Source organism: Pristiophorus japonicus, chromosome 22 (genome assembly GCF_044704955.1).
Source record: "Pristiophorus japonicus isolate sPriJap1 chromosome 22, sPriJap1.hap1, whole genome shotgun sequence".
Taxonomy (NCBI): Eukaryota; Metazoa; Chordata; class Chondrichthyes; family Pristiophoridae; genus Pristiophorus; species Pristiophorus japonicus.
Window position 1 is genome coordinate 15,921,911 of NC_091998.1, and position 23,411 is coordinate 15,945,321.

At 47.1% G+C, this 23,411-nt stretch overlaps 1 protein-coding gene across 6 annotated transcripts in view; it reads left to right on the forward strand.

The window, feature by feature from the left end:
* Positions 1-23,411, forward strand: part of kcnma1a (potassium large conductance calcium-activated channel, subfamily M, alpha member 1a) — a 1,078,477-nt gene that overhangs the window by 732,028 nt on the left and 323,038 nt on the right. For all 6 annotated transcript variants that reach the window (XR_011588354.1, XM_070865680.1, XM_070865679.1 and 3 more), the window contains exons 7-8: positions 7,011-7,086; positions 12,610-12,780. Coding sequence is in view for 5 of the 6 variants with exons in the window: in XM_070865680.1 (XP_070721781.1) it covers positions 7,011-7,086; positions 12,610-12,780 (247 nt within the window). In the remaining variant the exon portion in view is untranslated. The remainder of the gene's footprint in view (positions 1-7,010; positions 7,087-12,609; positions 12,781-23,411) is intronic.

Sequence of the window (23,411 nt, forward strand, 5' to 3'; positions counted from 1 at the left end):
TTATTTAAAGCACAAATCTGCCAATTTACAGTTGGTGAGGCAGTCAAAAGCAACATTAACAGTTCTAAAAAAGGTGAAAAATACAATCTTATATCTAGTAGAGAATCTTACTTTTAAATCTAAACTTTGTTACAGTATTAGAGTTCTTAAAATTGCTTAAGCAGGATATCCATCAAAAATGAGAATGAGAGGTGATCTTATCAAAATATGTAAGATAATGAAGGGGCTAGACAAGGTAGATGCAGAGAGGATATTTCCACTCATAGGGGAAACTAAAACTAGGGGACATCGTCTCAGAATAAGCGGCCGACCATTTAAAACTGAGATGAGGAGGAATTTCTTCTCTGAGGGTTGTAAATCTATGGAATTCTCTGCCCCAGAGAGCTGTGGAGGCTGGGTCACTGAATATATTTAAGGTAAAGATAGACAGATTTTTGAGCGATAAAGGAGTGAAGGGTTATGGGGAGCGGGCAGGGAAGTGGAGCTGAGTCCATGATCAGATCAGCCATGATCTTATTGAATGGAGGAACAGGCTCGAGGGGCCAGGTGGCCTACTCCTGCTCCTATTTCTTATGTTCTTATCAAGGTAGCAGTTACTTTCAATCCCCGAGAAGTGGAAGATCCTAAGCAGGCACGTTGCCTTACTCTGGTAGTCGAGAAACCCTTACGCCCATTTAAGTGAGTCTAAATCTCTCATTTGAGCTCTCAACATTGAAACCCTTTTCGGTTCTTTTTCACAAGCGCTTCTTGTTGATCAAGTTGATTGACGCTAGTTATTTTTTTAGCTGCCCCTTGCATGTCTAACTGCAGGGAATACATGGCCATTATGAGATTACCATCTATAGCCAAAGGGAAGATGTCGGTTGTTTGTGTGATGGGCACTTGAGTTCTGTTACAACATGTGTCCTTTTTTAAGAAGCTATACTGTAACTATGCATAGTCCCAAGAATTTGGCTTTGTTTAAAGAAACTTAGAAACATAGAAAATAGGTGCAGGAGCAGGCCATTCAGCCCTTCTAGCCTGCACCGCCATTCAATGAGTTCATGGCTGAACATGAAACTTCAGTACCCCCTTCCTGCTTTCACGCCATACCCCTTGATCCCCCGAGTAGTAAGGACTTCATCTAACTCCCTTTTGAATATATTTAGTGAATTGGCCTCAACTACTTTCTGTGGTAGAGAATTCCACAGGTTCACCACTCTCTGGGTGAAGAGGTTTCTCCTCATCTCGGTCCTAAATGGCTTACCCCTTATCCTTAGACCGTGACCCCTGGTTCTGGACTTCCCCAACATTGGGAACATTCTTCCTGCATCCAACCTGTCTAAACCCATCAGAATTTTAAACGTTTCTATGAGGTCCCCTCTCACTCTTCTGAACTCCAGTGAATACAAGCCCAGTTGATCCAGTCTTTCTTGATAGGTCAGTCCCACCATCCCGGGAATCAGTCTGGTGAATCTTCGTTGCACTCCCTCAATAGCAAGAATGTCCTTCCTCAAGTTAGGAGACAAAAACTATACACAATACTCCAGGTGTGGCCTCACCAAGGCCCTGTACAACTGTAGCAACACCTCCCTGCCCCTGTACTCAAATCCCCTCGCTATGAAGGCCAACATGCCATTTGCTTTCTTAACCGCCTGCTGTACCTGGATGCCAACCTTCAATGACTGATGCACCATGACACCCAGGTCTCGTTGCACCTTCCCTTTTCCTAATCTGTCACCATTCAGATGATAGTCTGTCTCTCTGTTTTTACCACCAAAGTGAATAACCTCACATTTATCCACATTATACTTCATCTGCCACGCATTTGCCCACTCACCTAACCTATCCAAGTCACTCTGCAGCCTCATAGCATCCTCCTCGCAGCTCACACTGCCACCCAACTTAGTGTCATCCGCAAATTTGGAGATACTACATTTAATCCCCTCGTCTAAATCATTAATGTACAATGTAAACAGCTGGGGCCCCAGCACAGAACCTTGCGGTACCCCACTAGTCACTGCCTGCCATTCTGAAAAGTACCCATTTACTCCTACTCTTTGCTTCCTGTCTGACAACCAGTTCTCAATCCACGTCAGCACACTACCCCCAATCCCATGTGCTTTAACTTTGCACATTAATCTCCTGTGTGGGACCTTGTCGAAAGCCTTCTGAAAGTCCAAATATACCACATCAACCGGTTCTCCTTTGTCCACTTTACTGGAAACATCCTCAAAAAATTCCAGAAGATTTGTCAAGCATGATCTCCCTTTCACAAATCCATGCTGACTTGGACCTATCATGCCACCATTTTCCAAATGCGCTGCTATGACATCCTTAATAATTGATTCCATCATTTTACCCACTACTGAGGTCAGGCTGACCGGTCTATAATTCCCTGCTTTCTCTCTCGCTCCTTTTTTAAAAAGTGGGGTTACATTGGCTACCCTCCACTCGATAGGAACTGATCCAGAGTCAATGGAATGTTGGAAAATGACTGTCAATGCATCCGCTATTTCCAAGGCCACCTCCTTAAGTACTCTGGGATGCAGCCCATCTGGCCCTGGGGATTTATCGGCCTTCAATCCCATCAATTTCCCCAACACAATTTCCCGACTAATAAAGATTTCCCTCAGTTCCTCCTCCTTACTAGACCCTCTGACCCCTTTTATATCCGGAAGGTTGTTTGTGTCCTCCTTAGTGAATACTGAACCAAAGTACTTGTTCAATTGGTCTGCCATTTCTTTGTTCCCCGTTATGACTTCCCCTGATTCTGACTGCATGGGAGCTACGTTTGTCTTTACTAACCTTTTTCTCTTTACATACCTATAGAAACTTTTGCAATCCGCCTTAATGTTCCCTGCAAGCTTCTTCTCGTACTCCATTTTCCCTGCCCTAATCAAACCCTTTGTCCTCCTCTGCTGAGTTCTAAATTTCTCCCAGTCCCCAGGTTTGCTGCTATTTTGGGGCAATTTGTATGCCACTTCCTTGGCTTTAATACTATCCCTGATTTCCCTAGATAGCCACGGTTGAGCCACCTTTCCTTTTTTATTTTTACGCCAGACAGGAATGTACAATTGTTGTAATTCATCCATGCGGTCTCTAAATGTCTGCCATTGCCCATCCACAGTCAACCCCTTAAGTATCATTCGCCAATCTATCTTAGCCAATTCACGCCTCATACCTTCAAAGTTACCCTTCTTTAAGTTCTGGACCATGGTCTCTGAATTCACTGTTTCATTCTCCATCCTAATGCAGAATTCCACCATATTATGGTCACTCTTCCCCAAGGGGCCTCGCACAATGAGATTGCTAATTAATCCTCTCTCATTACACAACACCCAGTCTAAGATGGCCTCCCCCCTAGTTGGTTCCTCGACATATTGGTCTAGAAAACCATCCCTTATGCACTCCAGGAAATCCTCCTCCACCGTATTGCTTCCAGTTTGGCAAGCCCAATCTCTGTGCATATTAAAGTCACCCATTATAACTGCTGCACCTTTATTGCATGCACCCCTGATTTCCTGTTTGATGCCCTCCCCAACATCACTACTACTGTTTGGAGGTCTGTACACAACTCCCACTAACGTTTTTTGCCCTTTAGTGTTCTGCAGCTCTACCCATATAGATTTCACATCATCCAAGCTAATGTCTTTCCTAACTATTGCATTAATCTCCTCTTTAACCAGCAATGCTACCCCACCTCCATTTCCTTTTATTCTATCCTTCCTGAATGTTGAATACCCCTGGATGCTGAGTTCCCAGCCCTGATCATCTTGGAGCCACGTCTCCGTAATCCCAATCACATCATATTTGTTAACATCTATTTGCACAGTTAATTCATCCACCTTATTGCGGATACTCCTTGCATTAAGACACAAAGCCTTCAGGCTTGTTTTTTTAACACCCTTTGTCCTTTTAGAATTTTGCTGTACAGTGGCCCCTCCTGTTCCCTGCCTTGGGTTTCTCTGCCCTCCACCTCTCCTCATCTCCTTTCTGTCTTTTGCTTTTGCCTCCCTTTTGTCTCCCTCTGTCTCCCTGCATAGGTTCCCATCCCCCTGCAATATTAGTTTAACTCCTCCCCAACAGCACTAGCAAACACTCCCCCTAGGACATTGGTTCCGGTCCTGCCCAGGTGCAGACCGTCCGGTTTGTACTGGTCCCACCTCCCCCAGAACCGGTTCCAATGCCCCAGGAATTTGAATCCCTCCCTGCTGCACCACTGCTCAAGCCACATATTCATCTGTGCTATCCTGCGATTCCTACTCTGACTAGCACGTGGCACTGGTAGCAATCCCGAGGTTACTACTTTTGAGGTCCTACTTTTTAATTTAGCTCCTAGCTCCTTAAATTCTTTTCGTAGGACCTCATCCCTTTTTTTACCTATGTCGTTGGTACCAATGTGCACCACGACAACTGGCTGTTCTTCCTCCCATTTCAGAATGGCCTGCACCCGCTCCGAGACATCCTTGACCCTTGCACCAGGGAGGCAACATACCATCCTGGAGTCTCGGTTGCGTCCGCAGAAACGCCTATCTATTCCCCTCACCATCGAATCCCCTATCACTATCGCTCTCCCACTCTTTTTCCTGCCCTCCTGTGCAGCAGAGCCAGCCACGGTGCCATGAACTTGGCTGCTGCTGCCCTCCCCTGATGAGTCATCCCCCCAACAGTACTCAAAGCAGTGTATCTGTTTTGCAGGGGGATGACCACAGGGGACCCCTGCACTATCTTTCTTGCACTGCTCTTCCTGCTGGTCTTCCATTCCCTATCTGGCTGTGGACCCTTCTCCTGCGGTAAGACCAACTCACTACACGTGATACTCACGTCATTCTCAGCATCGTGGATGCTCCAGAGTGAATCCACCCTCAGATCCAATTCCGCAACGTGGACCGTCAAGAGCTCGAGGCGGATACACTTCCCACACACGTCGCCCCCAGGGACACCGGAAGTGTCCCCGAGTTCCCACATGGTACAGGAGGAGCATATCACATGACCGAGCTCTCCTGCCATGTCTTAACCTTAGATACCCTTAAATTGGTAATAACACTGCTAAAGTTCATTTACTGATATAAAAAATAAAAAGAAAAGCTGCTCACCAATCACCAGCCAATCACTTACCCCATTGGCTGTGACGTCACTTTTTGATTCCTTTCTCCTTCTATTTTGCTTTCTCTCCCGCTGTAGCTGCACCGGTACGCCTTTTATAGGCCGCTCCGATGCTGCTCCCGCCTCTCACCAACTGCCGCTGGCTCTCGATCTCCCGCTGGGCTTTTGATAGGTCGCTCCCCTCTCACCAACTGCCGCTGGCTCTCGATCTCCCGCTGGGCTTTAGTGCAATAGTTACTTGACATTTTGCCATTCAGCTAGACTGACTACTGTGTCCACACATGTCTATTGTTTAGTTTACCATCTATGGTCGAGAGGGCAGATGCCATTTGTTTATGATGGACAATCCAGATTCGGCCATTCAGCTGACTGCTTATTTCAACAACTGTCCAGTTTTAAGAAGTTAATAAAGTTACTTACCAAGGGTCAGCCTTGAAGATTAGAATTCTTTCATGGTTAGGATTTCCAAATCCAATTTGCCTTATTTTTGAAGACATTATAAGGTAGAATTTTTAAAGAAGTTATAAGGTAGTGACTTATTTTTAAAGAAGTTATAAGATAGAATTATTTCGCCTATGTGTGTGTGTGTGTCTATGACCCAGTTTGCTTTTCCCACCTGCACAGTGTTTCAGTCCACCCGATGGGAAGCAGATAAAGGGGCAAACTTGCGCTTCTTCCTGAAACAAACATAAGTTTGCTAAACACCCCTTCCTGAAGACAATGCCCCTTTAATGTCCTGGCAGCGAGGATGAAGAGGTCATTTGTCTCCATTGCTCACCTCTAGTGATGCACTATTCCCTATTTGAGAAGGCGGTTGGGGGAGAGGGTTAGACAACATGGTCTCAGACCTTTACTGACACAGCTCGGTAAGATCCCTCTGAGAGTGGGAGCGAGTACCAATGAGGCAATAAATAGCCCTGAAATTCCTGCAACAGCACAGCAGGACCGTCCATGTCTGAAAGAGAAAAGATACGTTAATATTTCAGAGGGTGAGCCTTTATCAGAACTGATGGGGACAGACAGGAAAGGCCCGAAATAAGACTGAGCAAAGCGACGGGGCGAGAAAAGATGTGTTAACCACAATAATAACAACTTGTATTGATATAGCGCCTTTAACGTAGCGAAACGTCCGAAGGCACTTCACAAGGAGTATTATGAGATAAAAAATTTGACACCGAGCCCCATAAGTAAAAATTAGCGCCGGTGACAAAAAGCTTGGTCAAAGAGGTAGGTTTTCAGGAGCGTCTTGAAGGAGGAAAGAGAGGTAAAGAGGCGGAGAGGCTTAGGGCGGGAGTTCCAGAGCTTAGGGCCGAGGCACCAAAAGGCACGGCCACCAATGGTTAAGCGATTGTAGTCAGGGATTCTCAAGAGGGCAGAATTAGAGGAGCGCAGACATCTCGGAGGGGGTTTGTGGGGCTGGAGGAGAGTACAGAGATAGGGAGGGGCGAGGCCATGGAGGGACTTGAAAATAAGGATGAGAATTTTGAAATCGAGGCGTTGCTCAAACAGAAGCCAATGTCGGTCAGCGGCACGGGGTGAGTGGGACTTGGTGCGAGTTAGGACATGGGCAGCCGAGTTTTGGATCGCCTCTAGTTAGATAGGGTAGAATGTGGGAGGCCAGCCAGGAGTGCGCTCGAATAGTCAAATCTGGAGGTAACACAGGAATCAAGTTGATTTAGTCGGCTGTAAAGAGATTCTAAAATGGCAGCGGAAGTACCTGCTATGTACTTCCAGTACTTTCTGTTTCTCTTTTAGATTTTTAAATTTCCGATAATTCACAATTTGCCTCCTTAAATCAATACATTTCAGACGTTCCAGTGATGACCTGTGTGACCAGTCACAATGGAAATGCACGCACACTCATCTTGATACCTTATCTCAAACAACACTGCTCAGTATTTATTTTTTTTCTTTTTGAACAGCAATTCCATCAAGTTGGTGAATCTACTATCTATATTTATAAGCACATGGCTAACTGGAGCTGGCTTCATACACTTGGTAAGTACTTGACGCAGTTCACTGTCAAAAATCATTTGTACCGACATCTTCTCCAAGCAAGCGAATTGTCCCTAAATGTTAACATGCTAATGTCATTTATGCTTGAATTTTTATGTTGCACAAGACCGGGTTGTATCTGAAGTGCCGTATTACAATACACCCCAAGTAAATGACTCTCGACCGGCATTGTGTCGACAGGGTGAAGGTCAGGTGGTTGTTTAGGACCCTGGTACCTGTCTCGGTGTTTACCATTAGAATATCTCGATTCAAATGGGCCATCCAGAGATATGACCAAACAATATAAATCGACTGCAAATTATTCTTCAAAAAACCTGCGCCGATGAGATCTTATTGAGAATGATGGCCACCCACAACTGTTTATAAAGGCGTAATATCGTGAACGGTTTCCAACCACCACCTGAACACTTGAGGTGTGAGAACAATGTTAAAATCACTATCTTAGATTTGGTTTTGTTCATTTTGTGGGGGCAAGATGGATTGATTGGATATTGGTGCACTATTTTTGCTCGTGTCAGGGTGGGTATGTTTGATGCATGGTGACATCGACATTGAAGCATGAATGGCAATGATGTGATCACCGTATGTCTATAATCCACAGCTAACTGCTGATACATCCATGAGCTGCATTTTCGGCTTTTAGGATTATACCGCCCGAGAACTGTCCTGATACCGGCCGGGAACAGTTTGCAAAATTGGGCAGCTGGGCCCTGAGTGTGGGGTGGAACGCTAAGGGAGGCATTACACACCTCTCTTAGGGCGCTAGGCCGGCTGAGCATGTGAAAATCCCGAGCTCAAGAGCCGGCCTTGGTGCGCTCTGAGAGGTCAAGGGGCGGGGGGGGCAGTGAAGAAAAAAAAAACCTGGAAAAAATCCCACCAAAAAACATTCCCATAAATGACCGCATGCCACCACTACATAAATCGCAAAAAATTATATATAAAACAATCACACTTACCTGAGGTTGACATTACTTCCCTCACTGCAGCCGCTACAGGTCCCAGCATGTCGAGCCACACAGTGGGAGCTAAAAATCGGTCTGGTGTCGCAACCAGGAGCATTGCACACTGGCTCACCTCTTCCGGGCGGTAATGTTCCGCGCTCCGCCGAAACCGGCACCGAAAACCCCGGAAGCTGCCCGCCTGCCCAGGGGAGCTCACCGCTGCCATGGAAACAGAGGCGGCCAGGAGCAGATAATCCAGCCCAAAATATCAGTATGGACAGGGAAAGGCATTCCACCCAGGAAGCCTGCTCCCTTGTTTTTGTTAGTCAGGACCGCTCTACACTTTAACCTAATGTTCGTCAATGCTCTCACTTCGAAGTATCCATTCCCTTTTTAAAACACCTCTGTTGTATTTCATGTGGTGGCTTTCTGGGACAGTGTCTCACATTTCACAACTTTGTGTAAAGATGCTTTTCATAAATAGCCTTTTAACCGGTCCGGCTCAAATCCGAAGATTCTCCCCCCCTTGTTCTAGATTCCCTGACGAGAGTGAAGAATCATCTGCTGTCTATTCTCTTCATTATTTTAAACACCTGAATCAGATCACCCATCAACTTCCAGGGGCTTGACAAGGTGGATGCAGAGAGAATGTTTCCACTGATGGGGGAAGACTAGAACTAGGGGGCTTAATCTTAGAATAAGGGGCCACCCATATAAAACTGAGATGAGGAGAAATTTCTTCTCTCAGAGGGTTGTAAATCTGTGGAACTCGCTGCCTCAGAGAGCTGTGGAAGTTGGGTCATTGAATAAATTTAATACAGAAATAGACAGTTTCTTATTTGATGAGGGAATAATGGGTTATGGGGAGCGGGCAGGGAAGTGGACCTGGGTCCATGATCGGATCAGCCATGGTCGTATTAAATGGTGGTAGTGCTCGTGGGGCCATATGGCCTACTCCTGCTCCTATTTCTTATGTTCTTATGTTCCTCGTCTCCAGGGAATACCCAGAGTAACTCAGTTCTACATTCAGGCTTGGGTTGATAAGTGACGAGTAACATTCAAGTGCCAGGCAATGACCATCTCCAACAAACGAGAGTCTGACCACCTCCCCATGACATTCAATGGCATTACCATCGCCAAATCCCCTACCATTAACATCCTGGGGGTCACCATTGACCAAAAACTTAACTGGACCAGCCACATAAATACTGTGGCTACAAGAGCAGTCAGAGGCTGGGTATTCTGTGGCGAGTGTCTCATCTCCTGACTCCCCAAAGCCTTTCCACCATCTACAAGGCACAAGTCAGGAGTGTGATGGAATACTCTCCACTTGCCTGAATGAGTGCAGCTCCAACAACACTTAAGAAGCTCGACACCATCCAAGACAAAGTGGCCCGCTTGATTGGCACCCTATCCATCACCTTAAACATTCACTCCCTCCACCACCAGCACACCGTGGCTGCAGTGTGTACCATCTACAAGATGCACTGCAAAACTCACTAAGGCTTCTTCGACAGCACCTCCCTAACCCGTGATCCCTACCACCTGGAAGGACAAGAGCAGCAGGTGCATGGGAACATCATCACCTGCATGTTCTCCTCCAAGTCACACACCATCCTGACTTGGAAATATATCAGCATTCCTTTGTCGCTGGGTCAAATTCCTGGAACTCCCTCCCTAATGCCACTGTGGGAGCACCTTCACCACACGGACTGCAGCAGTTCAAGAAGGCGGCTCACCACCATCTTCTCAAGGACAATTAGGGATGCCAGCGACACCCACATGAATAAAAAAAAAAAGTTCATTGCTGGGCTGTCTCGAAGGCAAATGCTTCCTAAAACTGAATGCAATATTCCAAATGAGGCCGGCCCAGTGCTCTGTATAATGTAGCATTCCTTCCTTGCTTTTATCCAACATGCCATGAGCCATTTTGACCACTCGTTCCACCTGTAAGCCGGCTACAGATAATTGACGTTTGCATCTGGGTCCCTCAATGCCCTCACTTGTCGACCTTCCCCCCCCCCCAGCGCTCTCCCAGTTAAGTTGTACTCTCACCTGAGCCGCTCGGGCCGAGGGGCTCCGGGTTTGAACCCTGCTCTGTGCCGAGTTCACCAATCTCAGCCCGAACTGTCGGAAAGGATGGCCCCGCCCCTGGGCCAAGGAGAGTATTTATCAGCTCCACTGCTGGAGAGGACACTCGTAGATATGGCAAGATGTCAGGAATGGCCTTGAGTGTCCTGCTAGTTGCAGTCACTTAAATTGTAAGGCTACGGAGAAAGAGTGGGTGAGAGGGATCAATTGGATAGCTCTTTCATAGAGCCGGCACAGACACGATGGGCTGAATGGCCTTTTTCTGTGATGTACAGTTCCATGACATTCTTGTAGCACCTCACATGATGTTGCAGCAAACTGGATCTGACGATGATCTTTTGGCGTCTGCACCTTAACATATTAACCAGCCATTATTATTAATTTAAAGGGACGCTGCATTGTGAAGAAATTGTTTGGATAACCTTGTTTCATTTGTGAACAAACCACATAGCGCAGTGACCTAAATTGTGTTGAAGTACATTAGCACATCCATTGCGAGTGATGCCATCGTGAAAATGATGTACGTCTCTCCCGCCCATTTCACACTTGTATTCACTCTCATAACACTGGCCACTTTAATAAGAAAATAAATAAAGGAAAGTCTACCTGACACCAGAACATCTGGCGCCATAAATACTAATGTTGGAGAGTGGAAAATAGAGTTCGGCACAAATCATTCCTGTCCAATTGTGAAGTATACTGAAAATGGTTGTGAGTTCTTCCTTGTTTCTCCCTTATCTGATTTACCTCGTGTCTGTATTTCGTTTTTTTTTTTCGCTCTAGCTCCAACTTTCTTTTCGCCCAAAGATGGTGATTCATTGCCAGTCTACCAATACTTCAGGGAGTCGCCAATTGTTAGTCTGTCGGCAGGCTATTCGAGTGCAGGGAGTGCTGCAGCCACGAGGGGCGGGAGAGGGGCGGAGGGGGATGGAGGGGGATAGGTTAACATTTCAAACATCGGAAACCCGGCCCCAACCCGCCATGAACTTGTGGTTTTAACGGAGGTGGATTGGGGGGGTGGGGGGGGGGGAGGGTGTGACTAAGCTGCTCTCGAGCAGTGGGGCAGTTATTTAAATGTGTTTGTGTGCAAGAGAGAGGGAGTGAAAGCAGCACCAAAGGCAATTCCTAGAGTTGATTCACCTGCCAACATTCGCTATTTAGACTTAGAGTCATAGCATAAAAATTTATAGCACGGAAGGAAGCCATTTCGGCCCATTGTGTCCGTACCGGCCAACAAAGTGCCGTCCAGCCTAATCCCACTTTCCAGCTCTTGGTCCGTAGCCCTGTATCTTACGGCACTTCAAGTGCACATCCAAGCACTTTTTAAATGTGGTGAGGGTTTCTGCCTCTACCACCCTTTCAGGCAGTGAGTTCCAGACCCCCACCACGCTCTGGGTGAAGAAATTTCCCCTCAAATCCCCTCGAAACCTCCTACCAGTTACTTTAAATCTATGCCCCCTGGTTGTTGACCCCTCTGCGAAGTAAATAGGTCCGTCCTATCCACTCTATCTAGGTCCCCCATCATTTTATACACCAACTTACCCATGAAGAATGACCAGCTGGGAGATGCGTCAAAGCAGGGGTGGAGGCAACTCCCAGAATCGGAGTGCAGTGGGGAGACAATTGGTGAGAGGAAGTCGAGGATTCTTTCGGCTTATCAGCCTCTGTTCCCTCCCTTGACCCAGCACTTGTGTGTGCAGATCCGAAAACGCCGCTGGAAGCCACTGTTTGAAGAGTGTACTCTTCACAAAACATTGTTCCGGAGCGCAGTGTGTTCTAGGAACAAGAATAAGAACATAAGAAATAGGAGCGGGAGTTGGCCATTCGGCCCCTCGAGCCTGCTCCACCATTCAATAAGATCATGGCTGATCTGATCTTAGTCTCAACTGCACTTCCCCGCCCGCTCCCCATAACCCTTGACTCTCTTATCATTCAAAAATCTGTCTATCTCCACCTTAAATATATTCAATGACCCTCCACAGCTCTCTGGGGCAGAGAGTTCCAAAGATTCGCGACCCTCTGAGAGAAGAAATTCTCCTCATCTCCGTTTTAAATGGGCCGCCCCTTATTCTAAAACGATGCCCCCGCGTTCTAGATTCCCCCACGAGGGCAAAGATCCCCTCTGTGTCTACCCTGTCCAGCCCCCTCAGAATCACCTCTCATTCTTCTAAACCCCAATGAGTACAGGCCTAACCTGCTCACCTTTTCTTCATAAGACAACCTCTTCATCTCAGGAATCAACCTGGTGAATAAACGAGGGAAGAACTGATGTGTTGTGTTAGCACAGCTTTAAACCCAGTGGATCAGGATGTGAACAGTCAGTGTGCCTGTGCAGTGTAAGTGTGTGAGTTTTGTCAGTAGGTGGTGCTGTGGCTATGAGACGACTTGCTCACTGCTCAGTGCCTGGCGAGCTCCCGGTAACCTCAGACTTTTAACTTCTGCCTCTGTTTTTTGTTGTGTCGTTGTTTCGCAGGTGGAGAACTCAGGGGATCCTTGGGAAAACTTCCAAAACTCCCAACCGCTGACTTACTGGGAATGCGTCTATTTACTCATGGTCACCATGTCCACGGTCGGTTACGGAGACGTTTATGCAAGGACGACCCTGGGACGACTTTTCATGGTCTTCTTCATCCTCGGGGGTTTGGTAAAACGCCACCTCTTTTTATTACTGATTAGTCTCTGCGGTCTGTGATCACTCAAACCTGCTTCATGTGGAAAAGTAAAGGCCGAGTCAGACACACGCTCCCAAATTTTCATTTTGCTCTCTCCCCTCACCTTTTGGTAAAAGTACAAATGCTGCACAAATGCTGCATTTCCCACCGAGATGTTCAAAGTGACTGGGAGAGATTATAAACCCATGTCACACGCATTTCTTGCAGAAGATGTCTTTTTTTGGCCCGTTGTGTGTTGGCGTCTTTGCCCAGAATCACATCAGGTAATTGTCCACAGTCTCACCCTGGACGTACCACAACCCAGAAGATGTGCTCGGTGTTGTAAGCATGTACTCCGATAAGGTCACCTGCACCGTTTGCCGATCGGCAGACGTGTCGACCAGGGCCTGGGCCTGATGGAAGGCTCATTTAGTCACAGATCAACCCCAGTCAAGAGCTAAATGATCCATTACACAGCGCGATCCCACTCCTCAGTCTCGGCCACGCAAATAAACATCCGATGTGCTTTTCACGGCCAAGCCCACTGTGTGACAAGTGGGCAGAACATTTGATAATGTGCCCTTTTGAGGCTCTGCTGCAAACCACGACTTAATGTTCAACAAAGCTGCAATACCCCAACTCCCAAAAAAGTGGGTGTTTCCCAACTATAGAAGTTCCTATTATTTAATAGCTTTTTAAAAAAGCTATTGTGCAGTAACAAGCACATTTTAGAGGAAGCACCAGACCACGACTGAGGTCCGTTTAGAAAGGTTTGCTCACACTGCTTATCTCAAAGGAACATTAGCATTCACCCTGAATGCCAGAAGATGGTCACGGAGCTGAGATCGATTGTGTGTCGGGCAACCGGTGGCTTTGGAGGGTTGGCACGGACCAGTGTGCCTGATCTCGGTTGCTTATCCAGAGGTGTTTCCAAACGTAGGAGGGGCTGGGCGTTGTGACCTACTGGCAGCAGCTGATCAGCTCGATGCCAGCGTTTGCAATGGGCGGGAGACAGTGAGGATCTACAGGAACGGCTTTGTAAGGGGATAAAAACTGAGATTTGTCCCAGTAGGTTGGCAAAAGATTCGCTGCTTAAACAGGACAGCACCTTAGATTCAAATTTCCTTCTCCATTCTAATGTTCCCCTTTGAATTTACAACACTTGAGCTGAAGACCCCCGGTGAAATTCTGGGCTTATTTTTCGATAATGCATTTCTCTGGTCCACTTGAGGTGGAATTCTCCTCCTGTTTAAATCACTCTGCGTGGGCTACTCATAAATAGGCTGAACAAATTTGTAAAGGGCAAGGTTAATTCAAGGTGCTTGTTAAGAGGAAATCACAGAGAGTATAGATAGAAGAACCCAATAGATGTACACATGGATTTTCAGAAGGCCTTTGATATGGTCATCATCATAGGAGGTCCCTCATATTGAGGATGACTTGCTTCCACGCCAAAAAGCAATGAGTTCACAGGTGTTTCAATGAAGGACCTAATATTCCAAGTCCTGAATTACATCTTGAAGGGTGGGAGATGCCTGTGCGTGGATTTTTTTAACGTGGGGTGGCCGTTGCACACCAGCCACCACACGGGCTTGACAGAGCTAGGTCTTGGTCCAGTGGCAAGGGTTAACCAAGACGACTGGAGACCAGCTCTGCTGCACGGATCGAGCGCGCACACATATCACAGTGTGGGCTGGGCCCATGCTGCCCCTGGGCCCTCGCCTCTTCTGGACTCCGAACTCACGACTCTCCTGGGCCCCGATCATGTCGCTCCACGAATACATGATATTAAAGGGAATGTATAAAGCATAAAGCAGGGCTAAATGGATAGGCTTTGGATTGGCACGATATGGGTAGTGATATGCATAAGGGATCTGTGCTGGTACCTTCTTTCACCATTTAACTAAATGATTTGACCATAGACAGAATAGGAATGATATTGAAGTTTGCTCATGATCAGATATGAAATAAATATAAACTGAATGATTAATTTTAATGAACAGAAAGTTGGAAGTGCTGAACATTAAGGAGGGTTGAATTTCTCCTCCATTTCTCCCACTCGAGAGTCAGATGGCAGTGAAGCAGGAGAAGAAGCTACAGCAATTTCTGCCTTTGAGCATGGACACAAAACTGGCTACAAGTCAGAAAGCAGAGAGTAGTGGTGAGGGACAGTGGACGGGAGGGAGGTATACAGTGCTGTTGATAGATTTAGATGAGGAAAGACGGGAGGAAGCTCGAGTGGAGCATAAACACCGGCATGGACTGGTTGGGTCCAGTGGCCTGTTTCTGTGCCATATATCCTATGCAATGATGTCAAATGGAAGTCACGGCGAACTGTGAGAGGAACACAGGAGATTACAGGATGACATAGGGCGGCAGATCGATGGTGCAATCCAGTGTAAAGAAAGAGGATGAGCGTTTTGGAGGAAAGAGCAGCGAAGGGAAGTATACCCTAAATTTGAAGATTCGAAAGCGATTGAAGGATCAGTGAGATTTGAAGATGCATAGATCTTTAAAGACGATACGGTGGGTAAAAACAATGTCTGCGACATTTCCATTTTTCACAAACATTCTTGTGGAAATTTGGAGTGAGTTACCAATTTATTCCAAGATATGGGCAGTATTGTGCTTCAGGTCCATGCCCCTTGAGAATTGAATTGAGTCAAATTTATGTAACAACTGTTAATATTTACAGTTAAAAGAAAGAAAGACTTGCATTTATATGGCGCCTTTCACGACCTCAGGATCTCCCAAAGCGCTTTACAGCCAATGAAGTGCATTTGAAATGCACTCACTGTTGCAATGATGGGACACTCCAGTTCTGTGAAACATTAAACACTCGCATGCAGAAGTGTCGGCACAGATCGAAATGGGAAGTCACTTGCAAACGTTAGTTTATTCAGTTTATTCAACTAATTTTATTGGAATTTGCGGTTTGGAAGATAATGTTGACCATTTTACTCCACACGAGTCCAATAGAAAGAACAGGAGATGGTATTATGGTAGCAGTGCATCCATCTGATTCCCACTGATGAGGTAGAAAGAACGGGATTCAGCTCTGGAAATGGAACTGGAAATAATCCTGAAAACAAAACGTTCTCAACACATCGACATTTAAGAAATAGGAGCAGGAGTAGGCCATTGGGCCCCTCGAGCCTGCTCCGCCATTCAATAAGATCATGGCTGATCTGATCTTGGCCTCAACTCCACAGCCCTGCTTGCTTCCCACAACCCTTGACTCTCTTTATCTGATGATATCTTGGAAAGAGCCTGAAACAACACCAATATCACTTTTACAGAGCAAATGATCAGGAGCAAGGTTTTATTTTTCTGGGTTTACCATTGGCATTCTCTCGTAGTGTCTGGTGGTCTGTGTCTCCTATGAGCAGCGCCAGGGGCCGATATTGTGATCCCAGCAAAGTGGCGGTACATGGGATCTCTGCACACCAGCTGCTTCACGTGCCTACTGCGTTCTTAGCTGGCCTTGCGTTAAATTTCCACCACCTCACGCTGCTCCCAGCATGCAGCACGTGATGGGTGGGGAGTGCAGTGGGGGATCAAAGGGCCGGTTATCTCGTGGCAGCAGCTCTTAAAGGACCGCTGTTCACCCAGAACTACTGTGCTCCGAGAAGAGGAAATGGCCGCAGCAAGCCGATACATAAGAATGCAGCTTTGGAGGCCCTTCAGGTCATTTTGGAGCAAAAGGAGACTTCTTCCAGATCAATCTGGGTGGTGTTTGCTGAAAGGGGCAAGGCTGTCTCCGCTCTGGCCAGGTCCTGGGACCAGGCGAGGGAGAATTTGAAAGCACTTCGCTGAATGTTCTAATCTTGTATCTCTAACAGGACTTCACTGTAGGCTTGGTGGAACATCAGAGAGGGAGAATGAAGCAACACACTGGGAACTCTTCAACTGAATTCCAAATGCACGGGAAAGCACATGTTCTAGCAGGGCACTCTGTATTGTTGCTGCCTTCATGCTTTTGTCCTGTGTCCCCACAAGCTACAAATATCAAGCACGTTGCCAACGCCAGGTACATGCTTGGTGAATGTTCAAAGATTCACATGAGGTGGCCGCTGGGATGACACACACCTTCTCTCTGATTCCTCATTCCGTAGTATGGCCCCGGTTTCCGTGAACTGCAAGTCCCGCCCATTTACCACCCAAAGGCCCGCCGATGGCCGGCGAGAGACCGGGCGGTACTTTGCCTGAAAGATTCCTCTAAAAGAGGTGGCAGTACCGCCCGGTGGCAAAATAACGGCTTATGCCGTCAATCTGGGTGGCTGCGGGCGGGAGCTCTCAATCTCGCCGGCAAATGTGCTTGGCCCCCAAGTGCCGCCGAAATGGAGTCGGGCCCAGGGAGGGTGGAAGACCTGAAAAATAAAAAACTATTACCAAAAAAAAAAATCACCAGAACACCTTCAGGGGACCCCATCCAGGTAAAAAAAAATTTAAAAGATGTTCACTAACCTTCTTTTGCCGGTCTTTGTACCTACCATCGGGGTAAGAATAGTTTCCATGGGGCGGTCCTTCCCCCTGCTGGCGCCGACTCCCACTAACTCATGCCCGCACCAATCTGGCATCTCAGCGGGCGGGAGGCCACTTACACTACTTGGCCACCAGAGGACGTCAGCGGGCGGTTCGCAGCGGTGCTCCCCTCCCGCTCACTCCAGCCCAAGAGGAAATGTCGGGGAGAGGAAAACGGCAGAGAAACTCAGCGGCAGTGGGCGGTAAGGCCACCAATATCGGGGCCTATGTCTCTTTTATATTTACTTGCAGGATGTGATCTCTTTAGACACAGCTACACAAGCACACACACAAGATGGCTCCTGACAGAACTGTGATCACATGACCTTGCCACATGACCTTTTATTATTACATCAGTAGTCCACTAGGTGGAGCTCTATGACACAGGAGAAAGCCGCATAGAACAGCAGCACAGATGCGTCTGCTCTAAGGTGTTCATTTAGTGAATAGTAGGAGGGAGCGCTGCAGAAATAATTCAGCACAAGTGAGGAGAAACATGTGGAAGTGGTAATGGAGGACGTACAAGCTGCTGGCCAGAGAGCGAGCTTGAAGCCCAAGAATTCAAACCTCGCAGGGGCCTGCCAACAAATACTGTTTGATGGCTCACTATCACATTTCATGCAGCTATTTGAGTGTGCCAAGCTGTCTGCTGCGTTTGGGAACATCGATGCAAGTGTCTACCACGCACATCTGTGCAATACTATATGACTGCCCAGCCGAGCTGCAGAAACCTGTGGAGATCTTTGCTATATCCAGGGTCACCTTCAAAATAGTCCACCTTGGTTGAGGTCCTAAGCTCAGATATAGTTTCTAGGAAGCTCTGTGGAGTTAAACACCCTGAACATCTGCATCATATACTGTCATGATATATAAATGTTCATTTGGGATGGGATAGAAAAAAGTAATGCAGTGGTCTTCATGGATCTTGATGTAAGATTTAGTGCAATGGTGCTTCATGGGTTCTTTGCTTAAGAATTCATAGCAACACATTGCTATTAAGAACTAGTTGGTTTATTAGCAAAGGTTTAACAATCACACTACACATTACCAGTTCATCCACCGGGCTCACAACCACCTGCCTCATCGTGGATTCCCTGAACCCAACTGGCTGGGGTTTTATTGAATCTTGTGAACATCATGTGACTGGCTAAGCCACTCCCAACTCAACAGCTCGACAACTATTTTGTTGTAAGACAATAAACAAAGTGCCCCCTGATTAAAGGGGGGGCACATTCCAAAAACTTTTCAGGTGCCCCTTGTTTTTTTTTTTGAGGGCACCAACACACAAATTATACAAGTTCCCCCTGGCTAAAAAGGGGAGGGGGCACTAAAACAGGCACAATAAACAAATTAAACTTTAGACAAAAACCATCAAATTAAAATTTGGTTGCCGGGGGTGATGATGCACTCCAGTCCTTCCGGCGCCCACCTCTCGTGGAAGGCCGCGAGCATACCGGTGGACACCGCATGCTCCATCTCCAGGGACACCCTGGCTCGCATGTAACCGCGGAAGAGAGGCAGGCAGTCGGGCTGAATGACCCCCTCAACCGCCCGCTGCCTGGACCGGTTTCAACAGCTCTACAACTCTTTTTGATTGGAGAAAAAATAAACATTAGTTCAAATGCCCCCTGACCTGGGGAACACTCCAAACACTTTCAAACAAGTGCCCTTTTTTGGGGGGTTTTTTGTGTTTTTTTGGGGGGGTTTTTTGGGCACTAAAACCATAAAATTACAAGTGCCCCCTATAAAAGGGGAGGGGGACACTAAAACCGGCAATAAAACAAATTAAACTTTAAAACATATAAAATCAAATTAAAATTTGTTTGCCGGGGGTGATGATGCACTCCAGTCCTTCCGGTGCCAATCTCTCGTGGAAGGCTGCAAGCGTACCGGTGGACACTGCGTGCTCCATCTCCAGGGACACCCTGGCTTGGATGTAACCGCGGAAGAGAGGCAGGCAGTTGGGCTGAATGACCCTCTCGATCGCCCACTGCTTGGACCTGTTTCAACAGCTCTACAACTCTTTTGAGTAAACAAAACAATCATTAGATCAAGTGCCCCCCCCCCCCTCCGATCTGGGGGACACTACAAACATTTCACAAGGCTCTTTTTTTTTTTCTTTTTTTTTTGGTGATTTTTGTGGGGTTTTTTGGGCACTAAAATCATAGTTTTTTTTTCCAAGTGCCCCCTATAAAAGGGGAGGGGGACACTAAAACCGGCATTTAAAATAAATTAGACTTTAAAACAAATAAAATCAAATTAAAATTTGGTTGCCGGGGGTAATAATGCACTCCAGTCCCTCCGGTGCCCACCTCTCGCAGAAGGCGGTGAGCGTACCGGTGGACACCGCGTGCTCCATCTCTAGGGATACCCTGGCTTGGATGTAACCGCGGAAGAGAGGCAGGCAGTCGGGCTGAATGACCCTCTCGACCGTCCGCTGCCTGGACCGGTTTCAACAGCTCTACAAACCCGTGAGCATACTCGCAGGTGCACACATTACAGGTGGGAAACCTGTTTCTTGGCTGAATATTGCAACATGTACAGAGGACTGTTGCACAATGGCTGGCACAGGCACTTAACTAGAGATGTAGCTTCTTCCAACCTTTCTTAAGACTCTTGGCTGAACGGTTCTTTCTGCGTATGTCTGCTGGATCGCAGCTAGGATATCCATCTGCCACTAATTGTTGCTGGCCCCCTTCTTTGACCTGTCCAATGGCAATGCCACTTTGTAGAAGAGAACTATGTAAGGGGCAGGTAGAACACAGTAATCTTGAATAACTTGTCCAGGCTGCATTGCAAGGTTCCAGCCCCCACCGCTCCCCATCCCGATCGCCTTAACATCCCAATCGTCTGCTCTACCAAAATCACGATAGCTGTGCATGTCACCTCTCATCAGGTCACGTCCAAGGGTGACTTAGTGGGATCCTGGGTCATGGCTGTGATGGCTAGCCTGGGCCTGCCCGAATTTGCTATTGGTTGTTAGCCGCTCTTGACGTAATGGTGGCCACGTGGAATGCTGTGAAATAAGGGAGTCATGGCAGACGCTGGCGGAGTGGGCATTCTGATGTATTTCTCTGTTCCTGTGATCACAGACCAGCTACACAGGCATGGAGTGAAGCCCCTTCCTGTTCAGAGAGGAATGGCATTGGAAGCAGAGGATCTTACGCCCATCGAGAATATCTTGCACTATGGGGAAAGATGGTGCCAGTGCAGGGCTTTTTCTTGTTGGCTGGTTGCCATGGCGAAATTACTGAAATCTGTGGCCTGACCAAACCACGTACCCGTTACCTCAGGGCTGCAGCTACACACTGCTGGTCGTGAGATTTGACAAGTGTTTCCTACTGTTGATTGAAAAGATCCAGGGATGCAAAAATTGATGGCCACAGTTATCCTGACAGCCACTGGGAACTGCCTCTGCCCGCGAAGTGGCTTCAATGTCTGCTTGCAGGAGGTATCAGCCCTGTGTCACTGCCTCGCTGCTGATTCTCCATCTCCACCTGCAGATCTGCTCAGAGACTCGGGCCATGTGTATCACCTTGACCTTAACACACAGGTGGCAGCATAGGGTCAGGCCCATCTTCAGCAGCTCAGGTATGAACACACACCCACCCTCCATGCTTCCTCCTTGTCTCCAGCATCTGCAGCTAGACCAGGATGTCCGGTGGCATACCCTTGTAGGCAAAAGCAAAAATACTGAGATCGGAAATAAGAAAACAGTAAATGCTGGAAGCGCCCAGCAGGTCAGGCGGCATCTGTGGAGAGAGAAACCGCATTAATGTTTCAGGCTGATGACCTTTCATCTCAACCTTCTGGTCCTATTTAGGCTCTGAGCAATTCCCTTGGCACACATCTGCAAAAGGGAGAGGGAGTGCAGCTTTAAGAAAGTCTGAATAACTTCAGTAGCGAACGCGAAAAGAGGAGCCAAATGGAGAATCATTCGACCCGTGTACAGCTACTTTCAGCAGTTGCCCAAGCAGGGTGCCCTTTAAGCAGACGACCCAACATCGCTGAAGGGGCTTACCACCCAGCAGCCATTTAATAAGGGCGCTGAGCACTTGCAGCGCTGTGAAGGCCTTGAGAGCACATTATTGGGCAATTGGCTCATTTAAATTAAATTTGGGCCTTGCTTCGCTCAGTACATGCCAGACGCACAGACCCTCAGAGCCACATTGCTTTCTGAGCGCACGAGAAGGCACAGCGGGTCTCAGTGCCCAGTAATGCCCATCACACATGCCCAATATGCAGCAACACTGCCAGCACCGGCCATCGCCTGGGCAGACCCCGTAAGACTCATTACTGGCACACGCATTCTGGTGCCAATTACACGTCCACTGTTTTGACTGAAGGGAGAGGCCTTTATTTTTACCTATTCCTTGGCAGGTTTGCAAACAGTTTCTGGGCAACATAGCGGCAAAACAGTGGGGCACCGTTGAATTGTGTTGTGTGACTGAGGAAGATTAGAGCCATTAATGTTTGCACCACACTGTCCTTGCCATATGTTGAATCGGCAGAAAGCAGCCAGAGCGATTCATTCCCCGGGGTTTTTTACTGCTTACACTACATGTTACCAGACATTTTCTTCTGTGTTATGCTCTTGCATTGGAATTCTGTGATGGTCTTTTAAGATTTAAGGCAAGCAGAGACTCCAAACTGGAGAACGACTGAATCTGTCGTGTCCTTACAAAATGATTAGCAACTGAATTTGAAAAGTGGAAGATGAGATGCTTTACTTTATAAATTGTAGTATTGTTTGACATTTTACTACGGTTTCCGAATTGGAAAATGACAGGCTGCAAGACAGTGGCTCTGTTAATGTTAACTACCTAACTACAAAATAAAACATCACAGAAATTCTGCAACGCTAGCTTTAAGTATTGAGGGATCGCGGAAAACCAGCGACCCACGGAGGGGAGGGGAGAAATGACAGGTTCGCTCATTAGTAAGCTCGTTCAAAGGCGACTCTACCCTCTTGGCGATTTTAAGAAAAACGTTACTTCATAAAATTTACTGCGGAACAGCGAGCCTCTGACCGATTCTGTGCAGCTGCACCGTAAAGCAGGCCAGTGTGTCGAAAGACTGTATTTTATTCAACAGCAGGGGATGTCATTAATTCTTTCTCGTGCACTTTTTGCTGACTGGCTGTATTAAGGTTTAAGCATGCAAGCTGCCCACTACTGAGATCAGCCAGTACAGCAGACTTCCCAACTGACGGGCAAGGCTATTCCTGCAGATTATTTAAAAAATATTTTATCTCTTCATTTTGTTCCGTCGTTTAAAATATATATATTTTTTTCCTTCTGGACAGCGTCGGAGAAAGTTCGCTAGCCACAGAGAGCACGCCTGTCCTGTATTTCAGGACCCGCCTAAGCTCAATTGGCCTCCAATTAACTGCAAGATATCTCCCTGTATCAATCAGATGGGGCAGCCTTAAAGGGCCGCACACTGGTTATACACAGCTCTAGCTGAGCAGCAGAATAATACATTGCTTAATGCTCCTCTGTCGTTGCAAAACAGCATACGGACATACATGATTGACAGGCAGGGAGAGACCAGCTAGTCCAACTAGCCTGCCCTGCACCATGGTGGTCATAATGTATTTGTTTCCTGGCTTCTTTGCTTAATAATTATAGCAACACATTGCTATTAAGAACTAGTTGGTTTATTAGCAAAAGGTTTAACAATCACACTACACATTACCAGTTCATCCACCAGGCTCACAACCACCTGGCTCATCGAGGATCCCCCGAACCCAACTGGCTGGGGTTTTATTGAGTCTTGTATTCACGTGACTGGCTAAGCCTCTCCCAACTCAACAGCTCTACAACTATTTTAGTTGAAGACAATAATCACGTGCCCCCTGATTAAAGGGGGTGGTGGGGGGCACACTCCAAAAACGTTTCAGTTGCCTCCTTGTTTTTTTGGGGTTTTGTTCCCGGGGGCACCAAAACATAAATTAAACAAGTGCCCCCTGGCTAAAAGGGGGGGGAGGCACTAAAACTGAAAAAAATAGACAAATTAAACTTGAAACAATAGTAATGAAATTAATATTTGGTTGCCGGGGGTGATGATGCACTCCAGTCCCTCCGGCACCCACCTTCGC